The sequence below is a fragment of the Salvelinus alpinus genome, chromosome 37 (assembly GCF_045679555.1).
Source record: "Salvelinus alpinus chromosome 37, SLU_Salpinus.1, whole genome shotgun sequence".
NCBI lineage: Eukaryota > Metazoa > Chordata > Actinopteri > Salmoniformes > Salmonidae > Salvelinus > Salvelinus alpinus.
Window position 1 is genome coordinate 5,864,924 of NC_092122.1, and position 18,240 is coordinate 5,883,163.

At 41.2% G+C, this 18,240-nt stretch overlaps 1 protein-coding gene across 5 annotated transcripts in view; it reads right to left on the reverse strand.

Annotated features, from left to right (window-relative positions):
- The window catches only part of dock4b (dedicator of cytokinesis 4b), a 146,813-nt gene that overhangs the window by 68,294 nt on the left and 60,279 nt on the right, over positions 1 to 18,240 (reverse strand). For all 5 annotated transcript variants that reach the window (XM_071386971.1, XM_071386968.1, XM_071386969.1 and 2 more), the window contains exons 9-12: positions 13,504 to 13,585; positions 13,295 to 13,355; positions 12,964 to 13,096; positions 12,344 to 12,432 (exon numbers count right to left, since the gene is read on the reverse strand). In XM_071386971.1, the coding sequence (XP_071243072.1) occupies positions 12,344 to 12,432; positions 12,964 to 13,096; positions 13,295 to 13,355; positions 13,504 to 13,585 (365 nt within the window). The remainder of the gene's footprint in view (positions 1 to 12,343; positions 12,433 to 12,963; positions 13,097 to 13,294; positions 13,356 to 13,503; positions 13,586 to 18,240) is intronic.

Here is an 18,240-nt window from a genome sequence, read left to right on the forward strand (position 1 = left end):
CGAAATATCTGCTAAATTAGACTAAAATATTAGCACTACATAATCTGGTGAGTGATAACCTTCAATCTGGACAATAACACAAAACAAATCCTAAAACTAGAGACATTTATCGACAAATATTACGAAAACAGGCAACAACCAAACATGACGGAGAGTAAGACAGGGGAACCGATTACAAAACGAAAACGTGACTCTTCTACAGACACTGATGATTTAATATTCTCACCACCGGGAATGGTAAAGGTCGAAACCGATCTGTTAAAATCAATAAATGACAAACTGGGTATACTTGAATTAGTTAGTAAGGATATAAAAGAGTTGAAGGCAAGCCTAGAGATGAGTGATGAAAAAACTGCGACATTGGAGAAGGAAACACACAAGCTAAAAGGGACAGTCAATAAGATTGAAACCGAAATGAATGGAATTAAAAAGGAGAACACCGTTCTGAAGGAAGCCTTACTGGACATACAAACTAGATCCATGAGAGAGAATTTGGTACTTACAGGTATCCAAGAAAAAGAAGGAGAAGTTCCTGAATCTATAGTTAGAGACTTCCTCCTTACAGCGCTTCAGGTTCCACGCGAAGTTATCGACAAAATCCAACTTGAACGCGTTCACCGCTTCGGACAGAGAGGGCAGAGGTACGAACGCCCAATCGTTGCCAAATTTGCTTCATTTAAAGATAAAATAATGGTTAAAAGCCTGGGTAAAAGACTTGCTGGGACCAAAATTGGCATGAATGATCAGTTTCCGAAGGAAATTGCAGAACGGCGCAAAGTTCTGTATCCAATTTTCAAAGAAAATAGATTAAAAGCGAAACGAGTAGCTCTCGTCGTTGATAAACTATATATTGATAACCAGTTGTTCAGAGACACAAAGACTACTCCATGGTTATTTTAAAAATTACAAAGTTCTCATAGACGAGGGAAATAAACACAATTCAAGCCCGGTTACTGATTGTAACAATACAATAAAAAATATAGCTTATCTATAAATCTTCACATATAACTAATTGAACACACAAGCACTAATTCAACATAGTGAAGATAAAAACTAAGTAAACAGAAGGCACAGTATGTGTGGATGGTATGGTTTGTGTTTATTTTTTATTTTATTTGCTATGTTTGGAAAGTTGAGTGAGTGAGTAATGAAATGGTTGCATATCCCAGAGCCAATGTATTGCTGTGAGCCGGGTATGAGAGGGCTTTCAATGTTGTTCAGATGATGGATATACTTTTATAATGAATTATACGTCTTATTTATTTATTGTCCTATCATGGAGAACTACATTTTTTTACATTTTTTTCTAATTATTTATTATCCTATTTTAATGGTACGGTCCATGGCACTATACCCTAGACACCCACCTGAATGACCCAGATACTAAGGAGAAGTCCCTAACTGTTTTATGTGCTCGCTGTGAAGTCCCTAACTGTTTTATGTGCCCGCTGTAAGCGGTCTGTATGCAGCTAAAATGAGGTCAGAGACCAAGAGCAGCACTGCCCCCTCAAGATTCTGAGCCTGCTTGGCAGGGTTGGTCCTGCAAAGCCAAAGCCCCCTAAAGGGAGAGCATAATATACAAGGAAATTCTCAAAGCTGCTAATGAGAACCTTGACGACCTTGTACCTAGCCGGTGGGGATTCCGGTGGGGTGCCCCCACCCAGGCAGTGGCAGTGCTGGCAACACTAGCTGCAGTAACCCATGGGGAGGGGGTCACACTCGGACATTCAGAGAGGGGGTATATTATTGTGGCCCTGGCGGCACAAAATCAAAGTCGGACTGCATGGAGATGCGTGGGGACATGGTCATGACGGGTGGCCGTATTGTGGGTGTTTCAGGAATAAGGTGTACATTTGACCTCCATTATCTAGGATGTGACAATGGTAAATAAATCTCTCAATTTTTGCTCATTTTTTGTGCGGTCTTGCAGGCCTTCTCATGCAGCTGCAACTGCAAGTGCATTTGTAAATCATGACCCATCTTGAGTTGGGCTCTGGGATGGTGCAATTGTTGAGAAAGTGAGCTTATGGTTGTGTGGGGGTAAGGGCTGAGTGTGTGTGGGTGTATGTGTGTATCCCACAACTGTTGCGAATTAAGAAGTAAAAGATGTTAGGGACAATAGAGGATGATCCACAGATATATATAATACAAATCGAGGTGAGGGCAATGGAAATGCATATGGCAATTGATCTACTTCAATTCGGTAAATGGCACTGTATGCTCTTTTCAAAGAATGGATCCCAGTCGGTTCAGGGCTATGGGATACAGGGGGTCGAGGGTGGTCTGCCGGGCATTGGGATGACAAGCCATCTCGAGATGAGGCCTTTTAGCGGGTGGAATAGTAGGGACCAATTGGAGGTTTACTTAGTAGAAATGCAAATATCATGGTACAACTATATAGACACTCAATCATTATGTTACTTTTTAATAGTACGTTTACAAAAATATATTCTGATTAAAAGAATGAAAGGTGTGTCTCATTATGGTAAGTGGTGAAATAAGTATAGCCAGTTACAATTGTAATGGCTTAGCAGATAATAAGAAAAGACGATCAGTATTTACCTGGCTAAAAGATAAGGATTATAATATCTATTGTTTACAGGAAACCCATTCAACAGTTTTAGATGAAGTTTTGTGGAAAAAGAACTGGGGGGGCAAAATATATTTCTCCCATGGGCAAAGAAATTCAAAAGGGGTGATGGTTTTAATTAACAATAATTTTGATCCAAATGTTCAAATTGTCCAAACAGATCCTCAAGGTAGATGGATTATTTTAAATATGTTATTGGACAATAAACAAATATGGCTTGTTAACCTATACGGTCCGAATAATGATGATCCAAGCTTCTTTGAAAATATATATAAGAATTTATCAACTCTACAAGCAACACTAGACTCTATTATTATAGTGGGAGATTTTAATACGGTCTTAAATACCTCTATAGACCGGAAAGGAAATCACACTACAAACTATCACCCTCAGGCACTTAAGGAAATCATGAATGTCATGGATATATTGGAATTAGTGGATATATGGAGACTTAAATACCCTGATTTAGTGAGATATACATGGCGGAGGCTGAATCAAGCTAGTCGTCTTGACTACTTTCTTATACCATTCTCTCTGGCGCCAAAAGTTAAAAAAGTGTTGATAGGGGACAGAATGCGGTCGGATCATCACATAATTGGCATATATATTTCTCTTACAGAATTTCCACGTGGGCGAGGATATTGGAAATTTAATCAAAGTCTACTAGATGATAAATTGTTTAGAACTAGGACAGAAGATTTTATAACTGACTTTTTCAGACATAACATAGGTACAGCAGATCCCCTTATTGTATGGGACACTTTTAAGTGTGCCTTTAGAGGCCATGCAATTCAGTACTCATCTATAAAACAAAGGGAATTTAGATCAAAAGAGTCCATATTAACAAAGGAAATTGAAGGACTAACAGTACAGTTAGATAGCAATAAAAACGGTATCATAGAGGCACAGAATAAGTTAGAGGAAAAACAAAAAGAAATGGAGGAACTTATTCAAGAAAGATCCAGTGTAATATATTATAAAAATAAAGCGAACTGGATGGAATATGGGGAAAAATGCACCAAATTCTTTTTCAATCTTCAATATAGAAATGCTACCAAAAAAAATGTATTAAAACTTGTTACAAATGATGGAGTCACGCATGATTCACCAAATGATATTTTGAAAGAGGAAGTAAAGTACTTTAAGAATATGTTTTCATTTCAGGCTCCTCCATCTCCACTAACTGAAACTAATTGTATGGATTTTTTTCCTATTAATAATGTAAAATTAACATCTGTACAGAAAGACTCATGTGAAGGCCAAATTACAGAGGAGGAACTGCTTGATGCAATTGGGGCCTTTAAGGATGGGAAAACTCCAGGGCTGGATGGCATACCAGTGGAAGTATACAAAACTTTTTTTGATATACTCAAAGGACCATTATTAGCTTGTTTTAACCACTCCTATATAAATGGTAGATTATCAGACACGCAACAAGAAGGTCTGATATCGTTATTACTGAAACAGGACCCAAGTGGTATATATAAAGATCCAGTCCAATTAAAAAATTGGAGACCTCTTACACTTCAGTGTTGTGATGCAAAAATCCTAGCAAAATGCTTGGCGCATAGAATAAAAAAGGTTTTGTCAGATATTATTCATCCTAATCAGACAGGTTTTTTACATGGACGATACATTGGAGATAATATAAGGCAAGTACTGGAAACAATAGAACACTATGAAATATCGGGGACACCAGGTCTGGTTTTCATAGCTGATTTTGAAAAGGCTTTTGATAAAGTACGACTGGAGTTTATATATAAATGCCTAGAATATTTCAATTTTGGGGAATCTCTTATAAAATGGGTTAAAATTATGTATAGTAACCCTAGGTGTAAAATAGTAAATAATGGCTACATCTCAGAAAATTTTAAACTATCTAGAGGAGTAAAACAAGGTTGTCCACTATCGGCATATCTATTTATTATTGCCATCGAAATGTTAGCTGTTAAAATTAGATCAAACATTAATATTAATGGATTAGAAATCCGTGGCTTAAAAATTAAGGTGTCATTGTACGCTGATGATTCATGTTTTCTTTTAAAACCACAACTAGAGTCTCTCCACGGCCTCATAGAGGATCTAGATACCTTTGCTATCCTCTCTGGATTAAAACCAAATTATGATAAATGTACCATATTACGTATTGGATCACTAAAAAATACACATTTTATATTGCCATGTAGTTTACCAATTAAATGGTCTGACGGAGATGTGGACATACTCGGTATAAAAATCCCAAAAGAAAGAAATGATCTCACTCCAATAAATTTTTATAGAAAGTTAGCAAAAATAGATAAGATCTTGCTACCATGGAAAGGAAATACCTGTCTATTTGTGGAAAAATCACCCTGATTAACTCTTTAGTCATATCACAGTTTACCTATTTGCTTATGGTTTTGCCTACACCTAGTGACCTGCTTTTTAAATTATATGAACAAAAAATATTCCATTTTATTTGGAACGGCAAGCCAGATAAAATTAAAAGGGCCTATTTATATAACGAATATGAATTCGGAGGGCAGAAATTATTAAATATTAAAGCATTAGACCTCTCACTAAAGGCATCAGTCATACAAAAGTTATACTTAAATCCAAACTGGTTCTCTAGTAAATTGGTACGAATGTCTCATCCTATGTTCAAGAAGGGCCTTTTTCCCTTTATTCAGATTACACCTGCTCACTTTCGGTTGTTTGAAAAGGAAATAATCTCCAAAATATCCTTATTTTTTAAACAAGCCTTAGAAAGTTGGTTGCAATTTCAGTTTAATCCACCTGAAAGGACGGAACAAATAGTACAACAAATATTGTGGTTAAATTCAAATATAGTAATTGATAAAAAAAAACTGTATTTATCGAAGAAATGTTTAAAAAATGTATAATTTTTGTGAATGATATCATAAATAGGACTGGTGGAGTTATGTCACACATGCAGCTAACACAGACATATGGAAATGTCTGCTCTACCCAAAATTACAACCAATTAATTGCAGCATTACCACAAAAATGGAAGAGGCAAGTAGAAGGGGAAAAAAGTAAGGAACTTGTATGTCGGCCCTGTATTAAAGAACATAAATGGTTAAAGAAAAGTGTGATAAATAAAAACATATACCAATTTCATTTAAGGACCAAAAAACTGACAACTGTGCCATATAAATTGCAAAATAGTTGGGAAGAGATTTTCGATGTACCCATTCCATGGCACATGGTTTATGAATTGATACGGAAAACAACGCCGGATTCAAAACTTCGAATTTTTCAATTTAAATTACTGTACAAAATTCTTGCAACTAATAGAATGTTATATATATGGGGTATACAATCTTCCCAGCTCTGCAGATTCTGTTGTGAGGAGGCAGAGTCATTAGATCATTTATTTTGGTATTGTCCATATGTAGCTCGTTTTTGGTCACAGGTCCAGGAATGGCTGAAGAATTGCAACATTTGCCTAGAACTAACGCTACAGATAGCAATACTGGGGGATTTGAAAAGCCATAGTCAATCAATCAATAATATAATAATTATTTTAGCAAAAAAATATATTTTTAATTTACAATCTGTAGAAGCTATGAGAATAGGAAGGTTCAAATCTTTTGTGAAGCATCACAGCACAGTTGAAAAATATATGGCAAATAAAAATCCGAAATGGATGATGTTGGAAGATAGATGGGAGGGGTTGAGTGGAACTGAAGGGTGGGACTAATAACAGGATAAACAATGTAGGGCATGCGGGATCTGTGAAATGTGTATAGGTGCGGAGCTTTTGTGAAATAGCACAGTTACAAGTGGAAATAAAATTGGATGGACAACAGAAATAGAGGAAGGACTAAGAACAAACAAGAGAGAACTATTGTAAAGTAGACTGTGTCTGTAAAATGTGTATAAGATGTATAAATTGAAGGTAAAAGCAGAAGTGTTTATTAGTTTACTCCAATTGGGGGAGCGGTGGTAGGGTTGCGGGGAATAATAATAAAGGTATATTCTTTAAAAAAGTATGTATGTCTATATAGGTATGTGTATGTATATATGTGTATATGTATGCATGCGTGTATGGATATATATATTTACCCAAAAAAATATGGGGGATTGGAAATGATGCAGACAATTACATTGGAAGCAACATTCTTTCCGCAATATTAAGCTGATCCTCCCAAAAAAAATAAAAAATAATAATAAATAAATTTATTTAAAAAAAATAAAATAAAAATAAAAGAATGGTGCAACACAAATATAAATTTCAATAAGTGTGCTTTTTCCCACGTTGGGTAGTGGTCGCTGTCCGGGGTTCTGAAACACATCAGAGCGCTGTTGAATTACCGCATTTCCATAGACCATGTTGCTATGTGCATAATAGTAAAGTTAACCAGCATATTGGTGTTGAGAACAATGCGGAGGAGGCAGCAGCGAAGTTAGGAGACGAGGGGGCTTGCAAACTATTACAGACTACAAAGGGAAGCACAGCCACGAGCTGCCCAGTGACGCGAGCCTACCAGACGAGCTAAATCACTTCTATGCTCGCTTCGAGGCAAGCAACACTGAGGCATGCATGAGAGCATCAGCTGTTCCAGACGACTGTGTGATCACGCTCTCCGTAGCCGACGTGAGTAAGACCTTTAAACAGGTCAACATACACAAGGCTGCGGGGCCAGACGGATTACCAGGACGTGTGCTCCGGGCATGTGCTGATCAACTGGCAGGTGTCTTCACTGACATTTTCAACATGTCCCTGATTGAGTCTGTAATACCAACATGCTTCAAGCAGACCACCATAGTCCCTGTGCCCAAGAACACAAAGGCAACCTGCCTAAATGACTACAGACCAGTAGCACTCACGTCCATAGCCATGAAGTGCTTTGAAAGGCTGGTAATAGCTCACATCAACACCATTATCCCAGAAACCCTAGACACACTCCAATTTGCATACCGCCCAAACAGATCAACAGATGATGCAATCTCTATTATACACCACACTGCCCTTTCCCACCTGGACAAAAGGAACACCTACAGTGGGGAGAACAAGTATTTGATACACTGCCGATTTTGCAGGTTTTCCTACTTACAAAGCATGTAGAGGTCTGTAATTTTTATCATAGGTACACTTCAACTGTGAGAGACGGAATCTAAAACAAAAATCCAGAAAATCACATTGTATGATTTTTAAGTAATTAATTTGCATTTTATTGCATGACATAAGTATTTGATCACCTACCAACCAGTAAGAATTCCGGCTCTCACAGGCCTGTTAGTTTTTCTTTAAGAAGCCCTCCTGTTCTCCACTCATTACCTGTATTAACTGCACCTGTTTGAACTCGTTACCTGTATAAAAGACACCTGTTCACACACTCAATCAAACAGACTCCAACCTCTCCACAATGGCCAAGACCAGAGAGCTGTGTAAGGACATCAGGGCTAAAATTGTAGACCTGCACAAGGCTGGGATGGGCTACAGGACAATAGGCAAGCAGCTTGGTGAGAAGGCAACAACTGTTGGCGCAATTATTAGAAAATGGAAGAAGTTCAAGATGACGGTCAATCACCCTCGGTCTGGGGCCCCATGCAAGATCTCACCTCGTGGGGCATCAATGATCATGAGGGAGGTGAGGGATCAGCCCAGAACTACACGGCAGGACCTGGTCAATGACCTGAAGAGAGCTGGGACCACAGTCTCAAAGAAAACCATTAGTAATACACTACGCCGTCATGGATTAAAATCCTGCAGCGCACGCAAGGTCCCCCTGCTCAAGCCAGCGCATGTCCAGGCCCGCCTGAAGTTTGCCAATGACCATCTGGATGATCCAGAGGAATGGGAGAAGGTCATGTGGTCTGATGAGACAAAAATAGAGCTTTTTGATCTAAACTCCACTCGCCGTGTTTGGAGGAAGAAGAAGGATCAGTACAACCCCAAGAACACCATCCCAACCGTGAAGCATGGAGGTGGAAACATCATTCTTTGGGGAAGCTTTTCTGCAAAGGGGACAGGACGACTGCACCGTATTTAGGGGAGGATGGATGGGGCCATGTATCGCGAGATCTTGGCCAACAACCTCCTTCCCTCAGTAAGAGCATTGAAGATTGGTCGTGGCTGGGTCTTCCAGCATGACAACGACCCGAAACACACAGCCAGGGCAACTAAGGAGTGGTTCCGTAAGAAGCATCTCAAGGTCCTGGAGTGGCCTAGCCAGTCTCCAGACCGGAACCCATTATTATGGTGGAAAATAAGTATTTGGTCAATAACAAAAGTTTATCTCAATACTTTGTTATATACCCTTTGTTGGCAATGACAGAGGTCAAACGTTTTCTGTAAGTCTTCACAAGGTTTTCACACATTGTTGCTGGTATTTTGGCCCATTCCTCCATGCAGATCTCCTCTAGAGCAGTGATGTTTTGGGGCTGTTGCTGGGCAACAGACTTTCAACTCCCTCCAAAGATTTTCTATGGGGTTGAGATCTGGAGACTGGCTAAGCCACTCCAGGACCTTGAAATGCTTCTTACGAAGCCACTCCTTCGTTGCCCGGGCGGTGTGTTTGGGATCATTGTCATGCTGAAAGACCCAGCCACGTTTCATCTTCAATGCCCTTGCTGATGGAAGGAGGTTTTCACTCAAAATCTCACGATACATGGCCCCATTCATTCTGTCCTTTACACGGATCAGTCGTCCTGGTCCCTTTGCAGAAAAACAGCCCCAAAGCATGATGTTTCCACCCCCATGCTTCACAGTAGGTATGGTGTTCTTTGGATGCAACTCAGCATTCTTTGTCCTCCAAACACGACGAGTTGAATTTTTACCAAAAAGTTATATTTTGGTTTCATCTGACCATATGACATTCTCCCAGTCTTCTTCTGGATCATCCAAATGCTCTCTAGCAAACTTCAGACGGGCCTGAACATGTACTGGCTTAAGCAGGGGGACACGTCTGGCACTGCAGGATTTGAGTCCCTGGCGGCGTAGTGTGTTACTGATGATAGGCTTTGTTACTTTGGTCCCAGCTCTCTGCAGGTCATTCACTAGGTCCCCCCGTGTGGTTCTGGGATTTTTGCTCACCGTTCTTGTGATCATTTTGACCCCACGGCGTGAGATCTTGCGTGGAGCCCCAGATCGAGGGAGATTATCAGTGGTCTTGTATGTCTTCCATTTCCTAATAATTGCTCCCACAGGTTTGATTTGATTTCTTCAAACCAAGCTGCTTACCTATTGCAGATTCAGTCTTCCCAGCCTGGTGCAGGTCTACAATTTTGTTTCTGGTGTCCTTTGACAGCTCTTTGGTCTTGGCCATAGTGGAGTTTGGAGTGTGACTGTTTGAGGTTGTGGACAGGTGTCTTTTATACTGATAACAAGTTCAAACAGGTGCCATTAATACAGGTAACGAGTGGAGGACAGAGGAGCCTCTTAAAGAAGAAGTTACAGGTCTGTGAGAGCCAGAAATCTTGCTTGTTTGTAGGTGACCAAATACTTAATTTTCCACCATAATTTGCAAATTAATTAATTAAAAATCCTACAATGTGATTTTCTGGATTTTTTTTCTCTCATTTTGTCTGTCATAGTTGAAGTGTACCTATGATGAAAATTACAGGCCTCTCTCATCTTTTTAAGTGGGAGAACTTGCACAATTGGTGGCTGGCTAAATACTTTTTTGCCCCACTGTAGCCTTGCTACTCTTTTTTCAAATGTCTTTTTACTGTTGTTTTATTTCTTTACTTACCTACACACACACACACACACACAAACACACCTTTTTTCCCCGCACAATTGGTTAGAGCCTGTAAGTAAGCATTTCACTGTAAGGTCTACACCTGTTGTATTCGGCGCACGTGACAAATAAACTTTGATTTGTTTGAGAAAACCGCCCTTGCCTTAATTGTCGAAGAAAAGTGAGGATAGAGTAAACCTCAACTTAATTAGGACTATAATCATTAGCCTAACTTAAAATGTGCCTGGCTTTATAAATCATCCATATACATCTACAGAAATAAGACATACACTGTTTCTGTTGCCTGTTTGAGTGTTTGGTTAATAGTCTACTGATTCCGTGAGCACCAAGCCTCGCGCAACCACCTGTCGAATAAACAATTTCACAAATGCGGCTGTTTTTTAATTCTTTGCTTTGCTGTTCTAAAGGCTTTAAACATGTATTCATTAGAACAGCCTCCCTGGTATTATCTATCATTTACTTAGTGTTGTTCACACTGTTCCAAATTGTTCCAAATTGTTCTGTTCCAAAAATTCTATTTATAATAATGACCCTCCTTTTTCCTTGATCTCCTTCGTATTGTTATTATCTCCTTCGTATTGTTATTAGTTTGGCACACACATTATGCACGCAGCGCTTATCTCCAGTATTTTCCACAACTAGTCACATTTGTTTCGAGTTTATTTGTCACGTCCACTGCATTCATTTTCCTGTCACGTGTTACGGTATTCAGAGTTTGTTATAACCAACTTATTGATGTGATTATGATAGGCTATAGGTCGGGCCCTATTGGTCGCATGCATGCGATGCATATATGTGTCATGTAAATAATGCAAGAGTTGAGGGAAAAGGGAATGTTTTTCCTAAACAAATTAGGGATTTCGGTAACATTGCAATTTCTGACCGAAAAGTTATGTTGCAGCTTCAGCAACACGGACAGCGCGATACACACTGTCGATGTGCTGTGGTGGTCGCTGCAGCAGAGGAGAGAGAGAGACAACGGGTGCTAGTCACACACAGTCACTCGCTGTCTTTCTTTTATAACACAGTGCAGTACGTCTGAGCCCGGCACGGCACAATCAAATCAATTGCGGTCAGACTCCCTCCAGTCATTTGTGTGTCTTAATTATTTCATCAAACATTTTCCTTAAAGCATCAGACAAGCTCAATGCATATCGTTGATTGGAATAAAACACATGTTGGTGTTCATGTGGAAAAATACACGTTTAAAAATGTCAGGACAGATGACTCTTGGTCGACTAACTATCGTTATTAACTCTCAGATGCAGAAGTCATGTAAATTCGCCGTGGATAGCGCTAAATGACTTTGTGTCAGTCATCGTAATTACTGTGTTGCTGCTGCTCCCTCCACTACTAGATCATTCAAACTCCCCCGAGTTTTGACGGCACCTCACGCAATTACCGCTGGTCTTTTGAGGCGCTGAGGCAGAAATAAGAGCAGACTTGTAGATCTGTCTCTGCGATAGACTCTGTTTATGGTGATTCAAATCCTTTAATCCTTCCCAGTGTTTTCTATGTGGAGAGAATACAGACCAGTTAGCTACTAATCGTATTGTTGTAAACAAGCTATATAAGAATAGGGCAGTTATTGAAATTAGCCGTTGTCGATGCACACGCACGTACCCATGCATGCACAGACAAATACACACACAATATAAATGTAGGCCTATTTGAGAAAAGATTCATACATATGTTAAAGGCTCCTCCGTCGACTTTCTTTCCATCAGATTTACCATTTCCTCTCACAGCCAAAACCTAATGTTCTCCTCATATCCATCAACCTGTTGCTAGGGAGAACTGCAGACAGTCAGTTTCATATGGAAGGGATTGCTATTTATATCAGTTCAATGCATATTGAGCTGTGCAGGCTTCCCGCCGAGCAGCGAGGTACAAGCCCAGCTACAGGGGAACTCTTCAGCAGAGAGCTAATCGGCTTGCCATTAAACTCCCATCCATCGCATCTCATGTATTTTCAGTTTGCAGAAATGTTGAGGTATAATGTTTTGGCTAGAGGTGAGATGTACAAAGGGAGGTTGTTCCTTACCCGTGTTGGAACCCGATAGGTTGTATCTGGAGTTGACCTTCCTGATGATGTTCTCGTGGATTTGATACCACTCGCTTTCCGTGGTACATCTGGAACACAAAAGGCCAAGCATGGTGTGTCATGCATGATTTGGGTCAACACGATAACATTAGCCCAATAACATTCTTGAACTTTCTAATATAAATCCAATGAAACACAAGGGTAGAGAAGGGTCACTTCTCTGGGCTAAATACTATAGGCATATTGTCCACCCATTTCAGCCCCTACTGTATATAGGTCAAACTGTTACTGTGTCCATAATGGCTATTTCAATCCCCCTCGGCATGCATCTAGAGTGCTTAAATAGTACCCGTGTGTGTGTGTGTGTGTGTGTGTGTGTGTGTGTGTGTGTGTGTGTGTGTGTGTGTGTGTGTGTGTGTGAAAACTGGTCAACACTGTTTCACCACAATCCATCCACTGTGAAAGCTGAACAGGGTATCTGCATACTCTGTGCATTTTGCACTACCTCAGCCAGTACTGTCTCACTCATTATTTCATTGTCTGTGAGAGGGTACTGAAGTGCATTGTGAGTTATGGCGTCTGTGTAAAATGCACTTTCGATATGATGGAAGGTGACTCACGCGTAAACCTTCAGTAGGTGGTCGTCTTTAGAGTCTGCCGTGAGGAGGTCAGCGATACTGACCACGGCACAGCCGAAGGGCCGTCTGTACTGGACACTACACAGGTTCTTCTTCTCCCCGGTGCCCATCCGCCCTGCAACCAACACAACGACAACACAGTCAATGTCTGTCCATCAGCGCTCTGTAGTTACTATATTAGACAGTGCTACCACTATACTATAATTACTGCAATACTATAACACTATGTTATTACTGTGTTCATTTATTTTTTATGTATGCACTATAAATGTAGTGTGTGACTAACTAAGGGGGGGTGACACTGGAATCTTACCAATTCTCATTATGTGAACAACAATGTAGACGTCTTTTCTGAGATCGCTGCTCCCCAAATCCTGAAGAGAGAATAACACATACATTTTTAATCAAAGGGTCATGGTAGAATCCTCAACACAATAACAGGCAAAGCGTCATGTGCCATACTACTACTACTTCTATACCCCCCTAGGGTGCATAGAAGACACAGTGAAGTTCAGTACTCGCCACAAAGAGGGTGCATTGTCTCTCTGTCTTCTCTGGCGACTTGGGCACTCCGTTCTTATTCAGTCTGACAAAGAACCTCTCACTGGAGGAGGAGAGAAGAGGAGAGAAGAGGAAAGAGGAGGGGAAGAGAGGTTATTCATTGTCACGCCGTGAATAAAATACATGTTGGGGATGACAGTAAACATGACAGAGGTGGGAAGTTGGCTAAAACAACAAGCTAGCTACTAGATCTGGCACTAGTAGTGTACCACAGTACAAGCAGATGTAGAGTACAACAAGAGGTAACCCAGAGGTAAGCTCCTCCATATTCACAGAGAGTGCGAGCCCTGGGGCAAAATAAGAGGAGGAGAAGGAGAAGAGAAAAAAAATGAAAAGAAGGAGAAGAAGGAAAAAAAAGATGAAGAATTAATGCCATAGCGCCATGACGAGATTGTAGCCAACATATCTGACAACACAAATAAAATATGCTTCAATTCTATATCGGACAACGCAAGAAAATGATGCTTCCGTTCTATGAAACTAGATTAAATATTCATAGAATTTTGCAAATTCTTCAGGAGAGATACTAACCCAGTTCTTGGACTGTCAACACACGGAAAGGAAAGTGAGTAAGTGTAGATCAGAATGAACAAAGAAAAGTGTTTTGCAATAACATTGGGGATACACTGCAATGTTGGACGTTATTGTAATTTTGTAGTATGGCAAGGAGATGAAGGGGAAATTCATAAAAACTTTCGAGATCATGGAAGAAAAGCAGTGAAATGGCAAACATTGCAATATACACCTACATATGAAGACCATACTTGTTACAAAGTTACAGAAAGCTAAACCGCACACAAACCGAAACTGGATACATTGTAAACGCAGGTCCGACGTAGAAAAACTTAGCTAGCCAGCAATTTATTTGTTTTTGCAGCCATATTTTGGGGGAAAATAACCTAACGTGGTGAGGGATGAACATGAATCTCATGACGCAAGTGGCGCTATGCTGTCAAATCCTCCCACATGAAATGTCTAGTTTAACCAGCTGTTTTCAGCAACTGATATTTTTTTTTATTTGGCTGTCATATCGCCAGGTTTGCTAGCAACAAACTATTTAGCCAGCTTCTAGCCGAGTGTTTGATATGCAATGTGATCTCCTCGTAATGAACAGTGTTAAGTGTCCTGACGAGAAGGCACTTTGCCAGACAAAATTGAGGGCATCACCTCATTGTTATGGAAGTAACCAAATGAATGTCAATAGAAAACAGCTTAAACAAACACAAATGCAGCTAATTTGCTGTTATCCTGGCTGCAGAGGTCGTGACTGTGTTAGCCGCAACAAGTTGGCTAGCTAGCAAGCAAGCAAGGGATTGCTTGTGGCAGTCTATGGGGGTGCGACAGGGTTCAATTCTCGGGCCGACTCTCTTCTCTGTATACATCAATGATGTCGCTCTTGCTGCTGGTGATTCTCTGATCCACCTCTACGCAGACAACACCATTCTGTATACTTCTGGCCCTTCTTTGGACACTGTGCTAACTAACCTCCAGACGAGCTTCAATGCATTACAACTCTCCTTCCGTGGCCTCCAACTGCTCTTAAATGCAAGTAAAACTAAATGCATGCTCTCAAACCGATCGCTGCCTGCACCTGCCCGCCCGTCCAGCATCACTACTCTGGACGGTTCTGACTTAGAATATGTGGACAACAACAAATACCTAGGTGTCTTTTTAGACTGTAAACTCTCCTTCCAGACTCACATTAAGCATCTCCAATCGAAAATTAAATCTAGAATCGGCTTCCTATTTCGCAACAAAGCATCCTTCACTCATGCTGCCAAACATACCCTCGTAAAACTGACTATCCTTCCGATCCTCGACTTCGGCGATATCATTTACAAAATAGCCTCCAATACTCTACTCAGCAAATTGGATGCAGTCCATCACAGTGCCATCTTTTTGTCACCAAAGCCCCATATACTACCCACCACTGCGACCTGTACGCTCTCGTTGGCTGGCCCTCGCTTCATACTCGGCGCCAAACCCACTGGCTCCAGGTCATCTATAAGTCTTTGCTAGGTCAAGTCCCGCCTTATCTCAGTTCACTGGTCACCATAGCAGCACCCACCCGTAGCACGCGCTCCAGCAGGTATATTTCACTGGTCATCCCCAAAGCCAACACCTCCTTTGGCCGCTTTTCCTTCCAGTTCTCTGCTGCCAATGACTGTAAGGAACTGCAAAAATCACTGAAGATGGAGACTCATATCTCCCTCACTAACTTTAAGCACCAGCTGTCAGAGCAGCTCACAGATCACTGCACCTGTACATAGCCCATCTGTAAATAGCCCATCCAACTACCTCATCCCCATACTGTATTTATTTTTCTCCTTTGCACCCAAGTATCTCTACTTGCACATTCATCGTCTGAATGCACTATCACTCCAGTGTTTAATTGCTATATCGTAATTACCTCACCACTATGGCCTATTTTATTGCCTTACCTCCCTCATCTTACCTCATTTGCACACACTGTATATAGACTTTTTTCCCTACTGTATTATTGAATGTATGTTTGTTTATTCCATGTGTAACTCTGTGTTGTATGTGTCGAACTGCTCTGCTTTATCTTGGCCAGGTCGCAGTTGTAAATGAGAACTTGTTCTCAACTAGCCTACCTGGTTAAATAAAGGGGAAATATATATATATATATGGCAACGGAACATACAGAATAAACAACTGAGTCGCGTCCTTAAATATAGAACTAATGGAACTAATGACTGGGTTGCATCTCATTTTTTTCGAGCAGTAAATGTCTGCTTTAGTATCGTTTTCTCTGGTAACTGTGGTATAAAACGGGATAAATCCCTCCGTCTCGTACATTACCGCCGCCTTGTCCCGCTGAGTCGTCCATTATTTCCAAGGTAATGTACAGAACATCAGCGTTTATCCCTTACATAATAAACTTCTGACTTGTGTTGCTGTCTAGAAACATAAATTATAGATGCTGTTAAAATTATTAGAAATAATTGTTGTTTACAATAACCGCTAGTATTTTAATATGCATCATCGTCCGGCTGCAGAACAGTTGACCACAAGCCATATTATTTGAATATGTACATAGCATGCTTATTATACATACTGCGCATATACAAATTCAGAAAAATCTACAGAATGTGCATTTAACAAACTGCAGCATAACAGAACTGAACTCAGATGCTCCCATGCTGAAAGAATAGGGAGGAAGAGCGACTGTCAGACAGAGGACACACACACACACCATCCCCTGCCGTGTTTGTCCCATCCTGCTGCCAATGGCCAGCTAATCCCGTTAGGTGACTTTCACAGCCCTCAGATAAGCAGAGAGAGTGTCTTGTAATGCTGGAACAGCAAGCCAACTCCAACTTCGCTACTACAGCTATAGCATTACATGGACCGTTAGCTAGCTAGCCGAATTAACAAGCCAACAAGGCGATTGACAGATTCCTATGCATTAAGCATGGGAGTCACACTCACTCACACGCACACGCTCCAATCTCTAATTAACACTACATTGTTGAAACCTCATCCTCCAATTACCAGCCGCCCCAGCGCATACAGGTCCCTGAGCCCCCTAACACACACACACAGCTGCAAGGCTGCTGATCCGGTTGCTTCAGACCACTAGCAGGCCCCTAGTGGGACCATATCACCGCCTATCAGCAGGTTCATTTAAATATCATGAATGGCTTCCCTCTCCCTCCATCCCTCTCCCTCTCATCACATAGTCCATCTGCGGTGATCCGAGCGTTTGTTATTTCCTCCCCTGGTATCGATGATTGCATTAGGAAAGAGATCCAGACACGAGCGTGGGCCAGAATGACCTGGCTGGTGCGGTATTGATGACTGGCTAAATTAACCATGCTATACAGGCAGTCTCCAGGGGAAGGGGAGACGGGATATCACTCCTCAATGGACTGTCTGATTCAGTCTATCGTATAGCCACACAATATGGCCTACACAAACACTCAGACACACAGACAAACAGAGAGTGAGGCACCGCGGGAGTGTGTCTCATAGAAGAGTGTGTCACACAGACCCAGACACATAAAAAAAAGTGTCACTAATTCCAAGCGTACCAATCAACATCCAAGCCATCAGTGAATGTGTCCCCACTATACCATCTGTGACAGCTCTCATTAGACTGCTGTTGTTTTACTGGCTGCTCTAACAATAGATGTTTATGTAGACAGCAGCTAGTGCCCCATCTCCACTCATCCATCCATCCCTAGTCTTGTTAAAGCTGACCGGAGCGTGGAAGAGGAGAGGGTACCCATTCGTTTCCATGACAGCAGAGAGACAGGGGCTTGAGTGAATGTTGGTAGACCTGCGAAGTAGAGAAAGAGAGCGCAGTGTCTGAATGGCTTGTCAGTGTCATCCACTCCTCAGAGCGGTTGTAGTTGTGTGTGTGTGTGTGTGTGTGTGTGTGTGTGTGTGTGTGTGTGTGTGTGTGTGTGTGTGTGTATCCATGCTAGGGTCATTAGATATAACACGCATGCCATGTCTGACTCTGCTTCTGCTGAGCTGGTGTTACTGGCATTGCTTCACTTTCCTCTAGCTGTGGTCGAGAAAGAGCAGGTCGGACCCCCATCTGGGTCCAGTCAAACCCCAGACCAACAACACCATCAGGACTAATGGCTGCCAGCCAGGTAGAGAAAACAGCCTGGGAAAACCGCCAAATAGTCCACATCCCAAATGGCACCCTATTCCCTATATAGGGCA